This window comes from Epinephelus fuscoguttatus, linkage group LG10 (genome assembly GCF_011397635.1).
Source record: "Epinephelus fuscoguttatus linkage group LG10, E.fuscoguttatus.final_Chr_v1".
Classification (NCBI taxonomy): domain Eukaryota; kingdom Metazoa; phylum Chordata; class Actinopteri; order Perciformes; family Serranidae; genus Epinephelus; species Epinephelus fuscoguttatus.
Window position 1 is genome coordinate 12,720,934 of NC_064761.1, and position 16,290 is coordinate 12,737,223.

The following is a 16,290-nucleotide window of genomic DNA, read 5'->3' on the forward strand; positions in this document are numbered from 1 at the left end:
TTACTGTATTTATTTAGTTTACTTCAAACCTACTTTAAATGTTTACTTACTGTATTTATTTGACTTCAAACTTATTTAGAATTTTTAAATTTTTCTCAGTGTACTCACTATAAGAGTTTTTTCTGCCTATGGAACATGGGGATTTGAGATCAGGGTAGCTGCCTTGCTGACATTTTATACATTAGAAACTCACAAATTAAAAGCTTTTCATTGTGGTAGTCTCAACAAATAGATCCAAATTAAACTGTAGGCACGAGTGAGCCATATGCAGGTTGTTCGTATTTGATGACCCCCACATGCTGAAGGTAGTGGATGATTAAATATATATATAGTAGTGTGCAAATGAGAGTAGGTTATTGTTAGAGAGTAGGCCTATCCTTGTCAGGTGTAAGTGTTCTTCTATATAGGGTCAATGAAGCAGGACCACCTTGTGAGTGTGTGTGTGTGTGTGTATTGATATGTCAACTGACACTTCGTCCTGTAACAGACACTGGAAATGTTGGCTTCAGCCTTCAGTATGCTGCGGTAGGTTAGGTGGTGGAGGATGACATCAGTTGACATCATGTTTATCATCACAGTTAAATAGAACTGTGTTGAGAACTTATGCTATATATGTGTCCTCCAAAATGTCCTACCTCAGATAATTGTTCAAACAAAAGACCAAGACAAAGCAAGAACTGTCAACATGTATTAATGAGGCAGTAAACATTTAATCAAACTGAATGCTGTTGTTTGAGGGAAATGGATTTTTTCCTTAGAAGTAATGAGTTGATGATTAATTTGATTTTTTTTAAGACTAAATGCTGTTCACATACTGTAGTTTCAGTAGATGATGTTAAAGACAAAGCTAATGGACTCTCATAGCCAACCTAAAAAATGTCTGGTTGCACTGGCTCTGGACTTTTCCACCACTTTAAGATGCAAATATAAGAGTAGTATTAGAATATAAAACCAGCCAGTACCAGGCAATAAAACAACAGCACTGTTATTATTCTGACTTTATGTATTTATGTTGTATAGGCTCCACTACAGCATTGGTTTAGTAACATTTACAAAATAAAAACAAAACCTGAGACACAACCCCAGTGAATAAATTACAAAATTTGGTTCTGTTTGATGGCTACTGTATGAGTGTACACTATTCATACATTTGACTCTAATGTGATTCTGATTTAAAGCTCACTGCCAGACAGCTGCCTTGTTCTCCAGTTTCATCACATCTGATGAGCTCTGATATGCTCTCCTTCCCACAAACATGATAGTCTCACAAGTATCATGTTTGTATTTTGAAGAATTACAGGAAATCTAATTTGTGTTTTACTTGATTTGTTCTTTTAATCCCATTGAATGACTCCTGTAGCACATGTGAGTTGGGAGATTTAAGATGAAGTGAAAATGCTGACTGTACAAGTGTGTTGTGCAGTGTTAGGATGTGGGACAGAGTTTAAGCCATTTGCATGTATTTTACTGAACTTTTACCCCACCAGATATCAACGTTGGCTTCATCCTCACCTTTCTTTTGTTGCTATACAGTAACACCACAAATTGCAGTAAAGCATCCCTCCTTTCAAATCCAATCTACTATAGTTTGTTCTATTAACTTTCAGCACAAAGCTCCCAAACACATAAAGATTAAACACCCCTATCAAGTTTTCTCTTCTCAAAAAAGGAAATATGTACACTTCTCTGTATTATGCACAATCTTGAATACACATTTAACAACCTAAATGCCACGTAACTGAAGCATAAAGCCTGTAGAAGTAGGGCAGAATTAAATGTATAACATTACAGAAGCCTTTGGTTCATCTATTGTCTGTTCAGCAGGTTTATACGCTCCTGTGGACCTGTCTATTGAACATGTGGTTCTCTGTTTAATAAAAGGATTGTTTGTTAGGAATATTACATTACAGCTGTTTTGATTGACAAGGGGGATTAAGTGCTTTTACCATCATTATTTCAACAACTTATTCATCCTTGGATTGGAACTCAGACCAGATTTGAACCACTTCATCCATTTATTAGTCAGTTGTTCAGATCAAGAAAGAAACGTAAATACTCTTTGTTAAAAACACTCTTCAAAATTACATAAAGTGTGACTGAAAAAGTCAGAATGACACAGCAGAGACTCAGTGCTTACATACAGTATATACATTAGCTTTGCACTACTTTCAACCACCATTCTCTCTCTGAAGTTTTCTCAGATGTCGTTCAACACGTAACATAACCAGAATCTTTTATATGGACAACACAAACACAGATAGGCAGACGGTTTTTACTTGAATTATTGATCGTAGGATGAGGTCAATTCACTTTTAATATGATCTACATGATCAAATGACAATTAGCAAACTATAAATGCCATAAGCAGGCCACAATTTTAGTTATTGACCAAGTTAAAAGAGAATTTTCCCTCATGCCTACCGTAAATGTGCACCGAGTTTGAAAAGAGTATTAAACACAAAGATAAGTATAAGGTAAATTCCCTTCAGTCTTCCATTCAGGAAGTCCAGTTGAGTGCACTGTGCTGGGTGATATGAGATGTAGGGAGGTTGGGTGAGATTGGGGAGGTGTTAGTTAGAGACCTCTCAGGCGTTGCTCCTTTCCTCTATTGTGAAAGTCTCCATGGGGCCTTTGCTCAGAGCCTTGATGTCATTCAGGAGACCGGTTGGGGTCAAAATGTGAGAAGATCCTGGAAAGAAAATATTAAACAAATATTAGGTCCCTGATAAGAGTATTAAACTCTTATGCAATTCTGACTGGCTCCAGCAGGTGGTGTAAAAAAGCTGGAAATATAAAATCTAAGTTAGTTTAAAATTCACTGGGTGTTTCCCAGGCTAAAAGCCCAATTAAAATAGAGTTTATGGTGCTGTATCAAATTGGCTTTTACTTTATTTGAATGAAGTTACCAACTGGAACTGATGAGAACTACAGAAATTTCCTTGCAATGTCACTGAGTACAAACTCCTAAAGAAATTTAAAATGCTGAAAGAAGCAGAAATAGGTGATTTAACCTGTCACTAGTGCAATCATGTATTAATGCTCACCTATGATGACCTCACAGGACTTTACAGCCTGGGTGACCTCGTAGGCACAACGCATCTCAGAGAAGCAGATTCCCCCAAGAACAAAAACAATGAGGCGTGAGCCGGTCCGGCGCTCATCTTGAGCACTGGCTTTGTGCTTCTGTCGGGCACTGAGGAGCAGAGGGTGGACAACAGAAATGTACTGAAACAATTCTAAAGAAGAAATGGGAGCTGAATGTTTAACTTGGGGAAAGAAAGAGAAATAACCACATTAACATCCTGGTGACAAAGACATGAAGACGGTGACAGACAGATATTCAGAACTAACTCTAGATTCCATAAATAGACCCAGATCATTCTTGTTATTAAACCCAGTGGCAGTTACACCTCAAACAATCCCTAAAAAACCACCACATGAACAACTGTAGCTCAAAGTAGGAAATTATCACTAGAGGGCGCTAACTTACCACCCTCTTAACTGTCAAAAGCCAATTGGGACCTTGTGTGTGTAGATTAGAAGATGTCTCTTTTGAGGAACTGACAGTATAAGGAAATATATTGATATTTTTCAGTAGTGTTCTAACAGGTGGAAACAAGGAAAAGGTGTTGGCTTCTACCACAGAGTGGTATACAGGAGCTTTTGACACTGAGTCAGTCATTGGAATAACCCCTAAGAAACTGGATTGGAGCATTTCTGGCAGCATTTATAAATATTTCAAGAAGCTACTGACCCAGGTCAAGTGTAATAAAAAAAACCTACTGTACCTGACAGCCCCGGAGCCATTCCAGGCAGCAGGACACTCAGACTGGTGAGGCCACTCTTTGGTGTCCAGTTTGTTCTCCACGGCATCCTGAGAGGAACAGATTTGTTATTTATCTGTCATTTGTAAAAGTTAAGTCACACATAGACCAAATCTTTTTGGCTAGCTCTTGCTTGTACTTATGTGACGTATCCTACATACAGTCAGATGCACAGAAATCTAACATCTCTAAGCAATGCTGTGAAAGTGTGAAAGATTTGAAGTTTAACAGCTCAGTGGTCACTTTAATAATATTGTGATGAGTGGGTGAAAACCAAACAGATCAAATAGTTCTGTCTGACCAACAAACCAACACTTAAAGGGATAGTTTTTAAGGTGGGGCTGTAGGTTTTTTTTAGCCACCTAAAAAAGGCCTACCTCATGATTAATTATTTAATTTATTAATTCTAATGAACTAATACTTAATTACTAATTCATTATTTTTACTTAATGGTTGGGTACAGTAGTATCTCTCTCACTTATTAGGCAGTGGTTTTACATAATCCTCTTGAGAGAAATGTTCATTGCAAATGTCAAGTTGTCTCACTCTTGGAGGTGGAGTGTTGATGTCTATATTCAGTGCAGCTAGCCACAGCTGTTTTCATTTCTTTGTTTTGGAAAGCCCAGAAAAAACCAAATGCACCATCTTAGATACATTTAGAAAAGTTAAATTTCGTTTCCGTGGGATTCTGCGAAAGCACTTTCTGACCCGAAAAGCTGACCTGTGGTGTAATGCAGCGCACGGCACAGTTGGGCAATTTCCCTGTAGGAATATGGAAGTTAAAGGTTGAGAAAATGTAGCGCTAAAAGGAAAGAGCTGTCTGATGGCAAGGTAACGCCAAGAAAGTGTACAGCCTTACATCAAAAACTCAAAAAAACACACCCTTTAATACCAGGTTTTAAAATATAAAATTGAAGGTGGTGTTACTTCCCTTCTCTTTACATCTGAAATGCAAGTTAGACTTTTCACATTAATGGCATAAAAACAGTCTGTGAATCACTTCAAATAATAGAAGAACCAAACTCCAAAGTAGGTGTAATATTTGGACTATAGAATGAGCACATCACTACATGACAATTTCTGCTGCCAACTACACGATGCATCAGGAATGAAAAAACAATTTAAAGACAAAGGAGCAATCTGCTGTCAAGCGCTTCTCAGTGTCACAGACTTTACATTTTAATGTGGTTCTAAACTTTAGTTTCAATTTATTTCGACCTGATTTTATGCTGCCACACAATGAAAAACTAGTCAGTTTCCTGCTGTAAGAGGAAACTGTTGATGACAGCTTACAGGAAACCAGGTGCCTGGGTGGTGAAGACAGCACAGAAATGGCTTTTCAGGTAATAACAGGAAAGGGAAGTGAAACTGAGGAGAGGATACAAAGGAACTTGTTATATTACAGATCAGCCAGTTCCTCTTTGATGGATTGTTATTTTTTTAATATAATTTTAAATCCTATTTGAAAAATTGTAACAATGAGACTTAAAGCTTCTAAAAATACAATCTCAGCTTTCTTTATGACCAACTGTTTCCTTATCAGACATCACATGACACCAAAATGTGGAATTTCAGTCCTATGAAATTACAGAACTGAGAGGCAGTATTCAGGTTTTAGAAATAACCTAATTTTATGACACCGGAGTTACTTTGCCTCTCAGTTCCTCATCTAATTTTGAGAACTGCAGTCAAAAGCATAGATTTTTAATGCAACTTATCAGACTAAAGAAAACCCCAGCTACAAGCAAGTCTCATCACAAGACAGGGTGAAAAAGCAAGTCAACAAGCTGTGTGCGTGACATGTCTCTTTCTAGAGAACAAACTTAAACAAGGTAGCAGGTGACAGTGACACCCTTCCTCTGTTTTAACACAATATATACAATATACAATCACCTCAATATAATAACATCTGAAATGGAACACACTTGAAATACTGTAAAAGCTTTTGAGGATCGGTGCAGAGGGACGCTGCTGACACCGAAGGATCATCCCCTGGGATCAATACAAGTGGTGCGTTATTGTGCCCTATAGATGCTGAGATTTTTACAAATGGATGAGGCAGTACAAACACACAAACATGTATGTGACACAGCCTATCAGATGACCTGAATCTGATAACTTCCTTTTGTGGTGCTGTCACAGTTCTGTTCATATTTTTTCTCACAAATGCCTTTGAGAGGTGGACGCAGGTAACACAGTGACCTAGAACAAGCTATGTTGAGATTTGTAAGGCCTCAGTTACGTTATTGCCGGAACTTCTTTTCTTTATCCTTCCTATCCTACATCCTATCTATACCTACTTTATATCATTGCTTCCTGGGGTTACAATACTTAATTCATTATGGTATCTACAGCTGCTAAACCTCCTGTTACATAAAGCAAATCCAGTCAGAAAGAGTTTTCAAGGAATAGTATGTAAATTTGATTAATTAAAGGTGTAAATGCTGTGTGATCATGTAGAGATGATAGCTGTTAATAGAAATCATTATACAACATGTTAATCTGCTCTCACTGACCTCCATCACGTCTTTTATGACAGGAGTCCATCTGGAAAGGTTGTAAGTCTGATCCTGGGAACGATCTCGTCTGGTTGGTTTGCGAGAGAAGAAACTTGGCTGGAAACAAAAGCACAAGAAACAAGAGGCCAGATTCAGTTGAGAATGAATGACCAAGAGAAGAAGACATGAAAAAGAAACCCAGAGTGAACCATGGTGAAAAATCATGCTGACAGCTACAATTTGTTTTATCGATAAAGATTACTGATTAAGGCTGCATAATTAATCAAAATATTATTGAAATAGCAATATGGTTAAGTGCTACAGACACGCCAAAGCCTACAAAGCATATTTCAGACATAAGGGAACATGCTTGTTTAGACCAGACCCCAGCAAAATCACAATCATTTTTACTTTTTTTTTTCCTTCGGTAAAATGAAATGCAAATATAAACATTCCTATTAAAATTGCGACTCATATCGCCCTATTGTTGATCCTTTTAACCGATGGATACACTCTTGTACAACCTATAACAATCAAAAGCATCAATTCAATCAATCTCTTCCTCCTTCTTCCTCTTCTCCACATACCGATGTGATGATAGGGACCCCCAGTTCTTTCCAGTTCAGGATGAACTCTCGTTCGTCCTCGATCTTCACATGCTGGATGAGTTTGCTTAAGTTCTCGTCTGTTGTTCCTGTTAACACACACCAAGCAAACAAACCAGTGCAAGTATCTGATAATAGTTTATTAGGTCTTGATCAACAAGGAAAACTTTAGGTTTTACGCCCATTTTATAACTATAACTGGAAAGTGGTATCCCTATCTCTGGCAGAGTGTTCACTTTAATGCTGTGGTATATTTGTGTAATGGGGTCTATTAAATACTGGAAAATATTTTGGCAGATTTGAAAATATATATCAAACAGACTAATCTATGAAATGTTCAGAATAGTAGTCACCTAAGAATTTCTTTCAGTAAGGACAGCTCAACAGGTGATATCCTAAATGTTTCTCATTGCCTACAGCTGTTCTTTTAACATCTCTTGGTGACGCCGCCCTTTTTAAGGTTCCTGGAACTGAGTAGCTACAAAGCAAAATACCACTTTACAGAATGCTAATGACCAGACAGTGAAAGGAGACCATTCTGCTGCAAGAGAAGATTGGTATACCATTGACACTGAAGATGTAGAGCAGCACAGCTCTGATCTTGTCGTGGATGCTGTATGGGTGGAGCAGCACCGGCAACAGGGTCCTCATTGGATCTTTCACCTTCACCCCCTCAACGTCTGACCCCACTGCCAGGTCCTACACACAAACAAACCATTTTCTTAGAAGTCTTTAGGCTTAGAATATTGTAAAAGTTTGGACTTTTTAAACATGTATTCACATATTTCACATCTGGAAGCTGACGAGTATTAGTAACACACCTTCTCTGTGTCTCCAGAGCTCTAAGGGAATCAGTGTCTTACTCAAGGACACTCCATAAAGGCAGGTGCTTACACTCATTAGGCTTTCTACCCACTGTTATCCCTACCACCGCCCACCCACTGACTTGTTCAAGCAAGGTTGAAGGGTAAAATTTTTTGGCACTTGTTCCACCAAAACAGAAGACGGAGCACAGACAGACCTGTTCAGCTTTGCAGAGTTTCTCCACGTTGTTTGAGAAATGTTCCATGCAGTCCTCGGCCAACTGCAGATGAATAGTTTTCTGCAATTCGGACAGAGAGAAAAGTCAAGAACACCATAACCAGAGCCAAGTATTGTTATTGGAGTTTCAAAAATGATTTCCTTTGATGGAAGTCAGGCCAGAAATTGAGACTTTTTCATCTGTTTTGCTGCTAAAAACATGATGAAGTCAACCCCACATGAAAATAGGCTTTGGAGGCACCACACCCAGCTACACTATAATAATCACGTAGCCTTATAATTACAGATACCACTCCAAAAGCTATTTAATAAATACTGGTAACACATACCTCAGTAACCTGTTTACGGAATGCGGGCATCTTCTTCATCATCTGGGCCAAATTGCTGATTGTGATCTAGAAAACAATAAAATAAGATGTTTGGTTAATACATTATAAGTATAAAGAATCCCGAAGCTAAAGAGATCAGGGAAGCAGATAAGAAGAAACCACAGCACGATACCTTCCCATCTGGCTGTTTCTTGCTAGCAGATATTTCCTTTACTAACTTGCGGATTGCTCTATTATGAGAAAAAAAAAATGGGGTTAGGGTTGGGGGTGAGGAAGACAGAACTGGGACACCTCCATTCTTCAGATCTTGCACACTTACTCGGTGACTTCAGCAATGTGCTTGTGCCTCAACCTAACCCAGAGCACGTCGTCCTCATTCAGCAGGGCCTGCTTCTCTGAGCCATCTTTGGATTTGTACCTGGATACAAAAATAACCAGAGAGGTGGTGTTAGCTAGAAATGTATTGCCTTAAGGAGTAACTGCGGTATTTTCAACCTGGACTCTATTTTCCCATTATTTTGTTTCTAAATGGGAACAACAAGCTTTGAAACTTGTTCACTACTGAGCTGCAGCTGGCAGTAATGACACAGGCTGCAATGTAATTATTTGGGGCGTGTCTGCGCTGTCAATTTCTGTCTACTTTAAGTGCTTGTTTTTGCCACTGACATGTTTAGGTCATTATTTTAAGTGTCTGACAACATTATGGAAAGGATCCCTACAGAGACTGAACTTTTGTTAAAGGGTAAGATCCTTTTTGTTTAATCAGAAACCCACCAGAACCCATTTAAATAAACGGTAATTTTAGCGTGTATATGGCCAGTATATTTTCACATCAAACTGTGTGAATTAAGGGTTTATTTTTCTTAACCAAACCAAAGTTGGTGATTGTTGGAACAGGATGTTTTTTGTAAGATTATTTCCGGTCAACTTTGAATAAAGTGTGTTTTACGATGACAAAAATTACTAAATGGAGTCTGGTAGGTTTGGTCATAGCAATTTTGGGGCTATGTCTCGTTAAACAATACGATCTTATACCTCAACAAAAAAGCCTATCTCCGTAGAGATCCTTTCCATAATGTTATAATCTGAGATTGTCAATAACAAAACGAGATCTTTTAGTGAACGAAAATTGCCTGAATGGTTACATTGCAGCCTGTTTCACTCTTGCTCAACTCTGGACCAATGTAAAAAATGTTGTTTGCTTTAGTCACTCAGACTGAAACTTAATCAAAAAAATGACCATAAGGCCATATGAGCATAGCAATACTGTGGTGTAAGCCTACTATGTATGTGTGCATGAGCTGAGATTCAGTAGAAAAAGCTTGTCATTACTTGTAGGTGTCGTTCTGTATATCAACAAGGTCGTAAGCCATAGCCTGGTAGGTCAGTTCATGCAGGATTGGGCTGACAGGGTCAAACCCTCTCTCCACTATCAGCAGCTGAGCCTGGGTCTTTCCCTTTTGATAGGGGTGAAATACACAGATTAAAAACATTAAAAATAACACAGCATTTTTTTAAACAAAAGCAGCTACTGTCTGGTGACATTTGGCTTTTTTTCCTTGCTTTCTCCAACACATCCTGCTTAAGCGGCCACCACAAGCTTTTCCCATTTCAAATTTCTGGTGAAGTGCAACATTAATCCAATCTGCTTAAGGCAAAGGAGGGAATCTTCATTCTTTCAAAAGCTGTCACTGGAAAATAATACTGTATTTTCAGGGTTCACATTACTCCCTGGGCTAAAGGTGTGTTTATTATATCAACAGTTTTTGTTCAGCAGGTGTTTCACCTTTTTCTTGCCGCTGTCATCCAGCTCGTAGTGTTTGGCCAGCTTGTTGTCCACCAGCTCCGCAAGGGTCTTAGCATTCTCCATGTTGTTGTCTCTGGTAGTGTAATAAATGTATTTTCATGAGTTATTACAGTCAAGTACGTATACACAGAAGTTGCACTGACACCGATATTACTTAGAGGCAGTGTCCTGGTGAAAGCCATTTCTAGAAAAATAGCTTTAAGCCACTCTAGGTGAGTGTTTTTGATAAAAGCTCTTTGGCTTCATGTAGTCTGCTGCTTTTGACACATGTATATATATGGTTTGTGTATATTGTGTGAAAAATAAAATCATATGTCATGTGAGATAATAAAAGCAACACACTGCTGTTGTTTGGATTTACATTTAAATTTTATGCTAAGCTGCAGCAAGGTGGGGTTTGCTACTGTATTAAGCTTTGTTTCTTTTCTGGCACAGTTAGGTAACATATTCTACAGTCTCGATTCCAGCTTTCTCACAAAAGGTCTCTACTTGAGGGCCTGAGAAACCAAATCTTCTCTGACTTACTTCTTATATCTGACCCCTGGGTACTCATCCAACGTGGCACACAGTGTGACAAGCTGGTCTGCGATTGTCTCCAGTGTCTTCCTTTTGTCTTGACTGTTGGGACTGTAGATGCTTTGGAAAGCTCCAGGATTATCACACGTGAACACCTGAATAGCATTCAACACACCAGAGTAAAAAAAAAGAAGATACTGTCTGCTTGAACAATTTGCATGTGAGTATAAAATATAGCTGCCCGTGAATCTTTTCTTCTTCAAGAATTAAATTCCTGGATATCAACACAAAAAAGTATCTATAATTTACTTTAATAATCTCAAAACAATGAGAACATTAAGACCTTTTTTTCCCAACAAACAAAGAACAATCAGTCACAGTTCCCAAGCCACTGTGAAATACAAAGTTTGTAAAATCATTACATCATAGCTTAAAGCAGCCAACGCCCATTAGATACACTCAGTCAGAACACTGCAAATCTGTTCCTCACAGCAGCAACACGACATTGACCACTAAGTTAATTTTCCTTGGTTAGCAAGTTACACTCTGGATAAAAAGAGGAAATAGGACATTACAAAAGAACCGAAATGAACACACTCCGCAACCACTCACTTGTGCCTCTTGTGGCAGGAAGGACATGTTTATTTCCTTACAGACCCGTATGTACTTTGCACAGTACAGCTTCATGTTGTTGAACAGGTCATCGGGGCAGTCTGTGGGACAGAAAAAGCTTTTAGTTTGTATGTTATCTGTTGTCTGATTTTGCTATTGTGAATGAAGTTAAAATAAGTGATTTAAGTTACTTACAGTCTGTGAAATAAACATATGCTGCTTTGTATTTAGGTTTGTGCTTGAAGTCAGCAATGAAGGCATCCACACACTATAAAAATGAAATGAAATTGAATCACAACACGATTTGGCACAAAAAATGACTTATTTTGCAGACATGAAAATTTGAATGTGAATGCAATATTATACAAGGTTATAACAGCAAACCTTAGCGGTTGGTGTTATGAAGTAGATGGCCTTCATTTCTAGAACAGGCTCTCTGCTTTTGAACAGGTCCTCCACAACTAAGAAAACATAAATTGTTTTATCAGAGTAACTACAGACACCCACATACAGACAGCAGTTAATTCAGTCTACTGACAGTATTGTGTAAAAATGAGTGTTTCACTGTTATGGAAACCTACTTGTTATTTTCTCTGACATCAGATCGGACATTTTGCAGCATGATGAGAGAAGCTTGGTGGTGAAGGGGTCCAGAATCAATATCTGTGAAAAAGATGAATCAGTAGTGGTCAGTCAAATTACGTATCACACTGTAATATGTTGCCAGAAATTACACTTCTGTTCTGAGTCACAGTGCATTTGTAAAATAAATAACATAAAAGTTGGATCTTTAATGTGGAGTTCCACCACAATCCTATGACTCTGTGTTGAGCACAGGGAGAGTTGTCCTACCTTCCATACTTCAGATTTACTGCAGTCTGTAATAATTGTATCTTTTATTCCTGTAAGAGGATAGAGAACATGACTCATAAAAACAACACGAAGAACATAACTGAAACCAGAAAAAAAGTACTAATTACTGTGTGTGGAGTGTGTGTGTGTGGGTGTGTGTAAGTAATTCTGATTACACTCTCTGGATTATGAAATAAAGTAAAGATTGTAAAAACTTTTACAGTTGAAGTGTCTGTCTCTTCATTTAATTACACCTTATTGGGTACACCTGAGCAAAATCCTCCACAGTTTAATCACCTGTGGCGGAATGTAACGAAGTACATTTACTCAAGTACAACAGGCCACTTTAATGTGCTTGTACTTTACTTGAACATCTCAATGTTATGCAACCTCATACTTCTACTCCACTACACCTCAGAAACAAGTAGTATACCTTTTACACCACTACATTTGTCTGAGAGCTTTATTTACTTTAGAGATTACAGTTTTGCCATCCCCTTTGTGTCAAATGAAAACAACACATCTTCAGATGTTTTGATAACATTGAATGTTTGTGATAAATTGAAGGATAAAATGTTCCTTTATGGGTTGAGAACATTCTTCTACTTCTTAAGCTATATAAACTGTAAAAACCTTCTTGGATCAGTTGGAAAATGCATCGATACAAAGCTGAAAACCATGCTGTTTATCTGACACCATGAAAAGCTGACTTTTGAGAGATATGTGGTTCTCACAATACAGCGACCCTAAAAACATACAATGATCTTTTAGCATATGTTGCATTCATTTAGATTAAACTAGTACCCAGCAGTATATGCAGGAGTTAAAATTAGCACAACTATCCTCATCGACAGGCTAGCATCAATTGGTATATCTGACACACCCCTGGACTCGTTCAAATCCCATCTCCCTGGCCGCATTATGTTCATTCAGTTGAAAACCTTCACATCCCAACCATCTCCTCTCTCCTCAGGTGTTCCCCAAGGCTCTGTCCTCGGTCCAGTCCTGTTTATCATCTATCTCCTCCCTCTTGGTCATATATTCCGTAAATACAATAACCATTTCCACTGTTACGCGGACGACACTCAGCTCTACTTTTCCACCAAACCCACCTCCACCTTCCCACCCTCCTCCCTCTGTGACTGTTTACAGGAAATCTAAATCCACTCTCACTAACACTACCAGTTTCACCATCCCCATTGACAACTCCTCTGTTTCCCCCTCCCATCAGGTTCAGGAACATCAGGAACATTGACTCATAATCCATTTTCAAATCCCACCTGAAAACCCACCTTTTTAAACAGGCCTATTCTATTTAATTGCCATTGCCCTGCTGTAGATTTCACATTTTACTGTGTTGATGTTTGATGTGTCTTTTAGCCCTTTTAAATTTAGTTGTCTGTCTTCACTTGTTCTGTAAGGTGACCTTTAATGCCCTAAAAGGCGCCTTTAAATAAAATGTATTATTATTATTATTACAACTATAAACATCTAAAACATTAAAATGCATCATTAACAGTCATAAAGCAGTAATATTAATCCAATAACATCATAATGGTAAAACAGTGGCTGAGACATTTTTTTTCTGCAGAATGAGTACTACTTTTCAAACTTACATTTTGCTGATAATACTTATATAGCCTAAGCCAGGTTTTAAATGCAGGACTTGTAGTGGATTATTTAGTGGTATTAGGACTTGTATTTCAGTAAAGGATCTGAGTAGTTCACCCAGGACTGAATATAGGCTAATAACCCTGCAGTACATCCTAATGTTACCTTCATAAAGTGACTATGTTCAGTTTGCAAAAGCTGTCAATTCACCTTTGCAGTAGTAAAAGTATGATTTGCTGTGTATAACGTTGAATCAACACCTCAACATAAAAACTAAATGTGTCATTCATTATATAACGTTTTGAATTAAGACTGGATTAATGTTAGCTTCATGTGTCGCTGTCTAATAAACCGACAACGGAGTGTAGTGTTATGATTTTCCTTCTGTTAACCTCAGCCCATCTCCAAACAGTCATCTGTGCGACATCTTAACCATAACCCAACCCAACCAAGGGTGACAGCGCTGTGGGAAACACAAACATTTGACCGGAAAGAAAACAAACTGCGACAAGCTGATGTTAGGTTTGTGTCGGTTAACGTTAGCTTAACTTATTTAGTACAGTGTTGTGTTAACGTTAGCCTGCTGAAATATGAGGTGGGGCTCCGGACGACCGCCAGTGACCTCACTGTCTCCGGCTAACGTTACTCTCCAGAAGTGAAATAAAACAAGTCAATGTCGGTTAACTTGTGATAAACAAGGGTGCCTAGTGTTATCAAGTCTCCCTTAAGTCAAGTTTTTAAACTTCCGTTGCGATAAACAGCAGAATGAAACTTAGCCGTCAACTGTCATGTTAAGATGCAAAGTCACAAAGCAAAAAACAGTGAATAAAAACAGCAAATACTTCATAGCCTTTTAAGTTATGAAAACGAAGTGTTACGCTTTTTCACATGCACGATAAACACTGTGCTGTTAGGGTGGACTTACTTTTCCAAACTATTCTTTTCAGCCCGTGTTCTGCGCTCGTTGCCATTTTGTTTTTTTTTTCCTCTGCGCCTCTTCCTGTCCCGTGTCCTCACACTCTGACGTCACCCGCGTCAACAAGTGTGCGACGGAGCGCTGCTGTAGTTTTTGAAGTACTCGTGACCACCGTCTAAATAATGAGTTACAGGTATTGTATTGTACTGTTTTGTCTTTTTATATTTTCTTGCCCAGGTACCGCAGATGCAAAGTATTATTATTTGATGGAAATTTGTCATAGCGCTAAATCTGGCTCAACAGTTGTGTTGTGCATGGCCCCTGTTAATCAAACTAATAAACTAAACTAAGTAAAAGTCCTGCGTTCTAAGTTTTACCTAAGTAACAGTAAAAAAAAAAGTATCTCTATCGAAATATAGTTAAAGTAGTCTGTCAAAATTAATAGAAGACTACTCCTTAGAAACAAAAGACCATTTCAGAAAAATACATTATTTATATGTTATATATGGAATATATTTAGCTTAGTGATATTACTTTGTACATCACTTTAATGTTGCAGCTAGTAAAAAGGGAGCTAACTTTAATTATTTTATACTGCTGATTGAACAACCTATAGGCTAATATATCATAATTTATTATATAATTTACATATATACATGTGTGGGTGTGAGTGTAGATCATAGACTGTAAAAATAAGGTGCAGATAGATAGATAGATAGATAGATAGATAGATAGATAGATAGATAGGATTTCTTGATGTCGGCCACTTCTTCAGTCTGTTGGTGATACATGCCCTGCAGAGGCTCATCCTTCCGTGATAGTTCATCCTCCTGTTCTGCATTCTCAGGTGTCTGCTGCCATATTCATTTATTTATTTATATATGACATAATGGTTTTTGGTTTTTTTTTTTGGTTTTTTTACATTTTAAGTCAAAATTATTAGATATTATGTCATTATTGCGTTAGTAAGAAAAAAGTATGAGATCATGAATCAGGATTTTGACTCAAATCATAACAATGGGATGACTTAGTCAGAAAACTTTTATATTAAATCAAACATAAGATAATAATTTAAACCTTAGACTTACTAAATTCATATTATGAAAGTCACAACTGTGATGCTTTGAGTGTTACTTACTATCTCATATTATTTATTGGGCTATGTCAAAAGTCTTAACTTAGGACCCCCATTTTGACTTACTACCTCGTAAATTTGAGTGTCTTTATTCCAAACTTTTCAGCTATTTTTCCTATCCTGGCAGAAATAGCCTTCTATAATTATGATACTAATTAGAAATTTAGAAAATGTTCTCACACCTCAATGTTAAAGGAAGTAATTCGAGGCCTTAACTTCGTGGGAATCTACCTACTTTTTCAGACAACTATGCTGTGGTGTCTTATACATCCCTGAATATTGAATATCATGCCTGTAGCTGACAAGGTGTTTCCTTCTCATACTGCCCAACCTGAACTTGCCCCAAGGTGCATCTCTCTGCTTCCCTGTGACTGGATATTTGTCTCCAGTGGGAGGGACCAAAGGCAGGTATTTCAACCAGCACAGACATCAGATATGTTTTAAAAAAAGGTAAAACAGTGAAGAGTGATTCAGTTTTAAAAATCTAACAGAAGCAAAGTGTGAGAAACAGTGAGAAGAGTGTTTTAAGAGACAGGCGTGAAGA

General features: G+C 37.8%; 1 protein-coding gene across 1 annotated transcript; it reads right to left on the reverse strand.

The window, feature by feature from the left end:
- Positions 1-1,996: 1,996 nt before the first annotated feature.
- stxbp3 (syntaxin binding protein 3) lies at positions 1,997-14,720 on the reverse strand. Its single transcript, XM_049587941.1, has 19 exons — positions 14,621-14,720; positions 12,085-12,134; positions 11,814-11,895; positions 11,617-11,693; positions 11,428-11,500; positions 11,233-11,333; positions 10,630-10,775; positions 10,084-10,177; positions 9,630-9,754; positions 8,617-8,715; positions 8,470-8,527; positions 8,298-8,363; positions 7,949-8,029; positions 7,491-7,626; positions 6,910-7,016; positions 6,341-6,439; positions 3,789-3,874; positions 3,045-3,193; positions 1,997-2,689 (listed from the first exon to the last, which is right to left on the reverse strand). The coding sequence occupies exons 1-19, from the start codon at positions 14,664-14,666 to the stop codon at positions 2,586-2,588; spliced, it is 1,779 nt and encodes a 592-aa protein (XP_049443898.1). The 5' UTR covers positions 14,667-14,720; the 3' UTR covers positions 1,997-2,585.
- Between the last annotated feature and the right edge of the window lie 1,570 nt (positions 14,721-16,290).

What these genes read in the sequence shown, in the direction of transcription:
- stxbp3 (XM_049587941.1), bottom strand. Translation starts at nt 14,666, where the DNA reads ATGGCAACGAGCGCAGAACACGGGCTGAAAAGAATAGTTTGGAAAA. An exon ending in GAAAAGAATAGTTTGGAAAA is followed by an intron (nt 12,135 to 14,620) that starts GTAAGTCCACCC and finishes ATCCTCTTACAG; the next exon opens with GAATAAAAGATACAATTATT. An exon ending in TCCTGCCACAAGAGGCACAA is followed by an intron (nt 10,776 to 11,232) that starts GTGAGTGGTTGC and finishes AATGCTATTCAG; the next exon opens with GTGTTCACGTGTGATAATCC.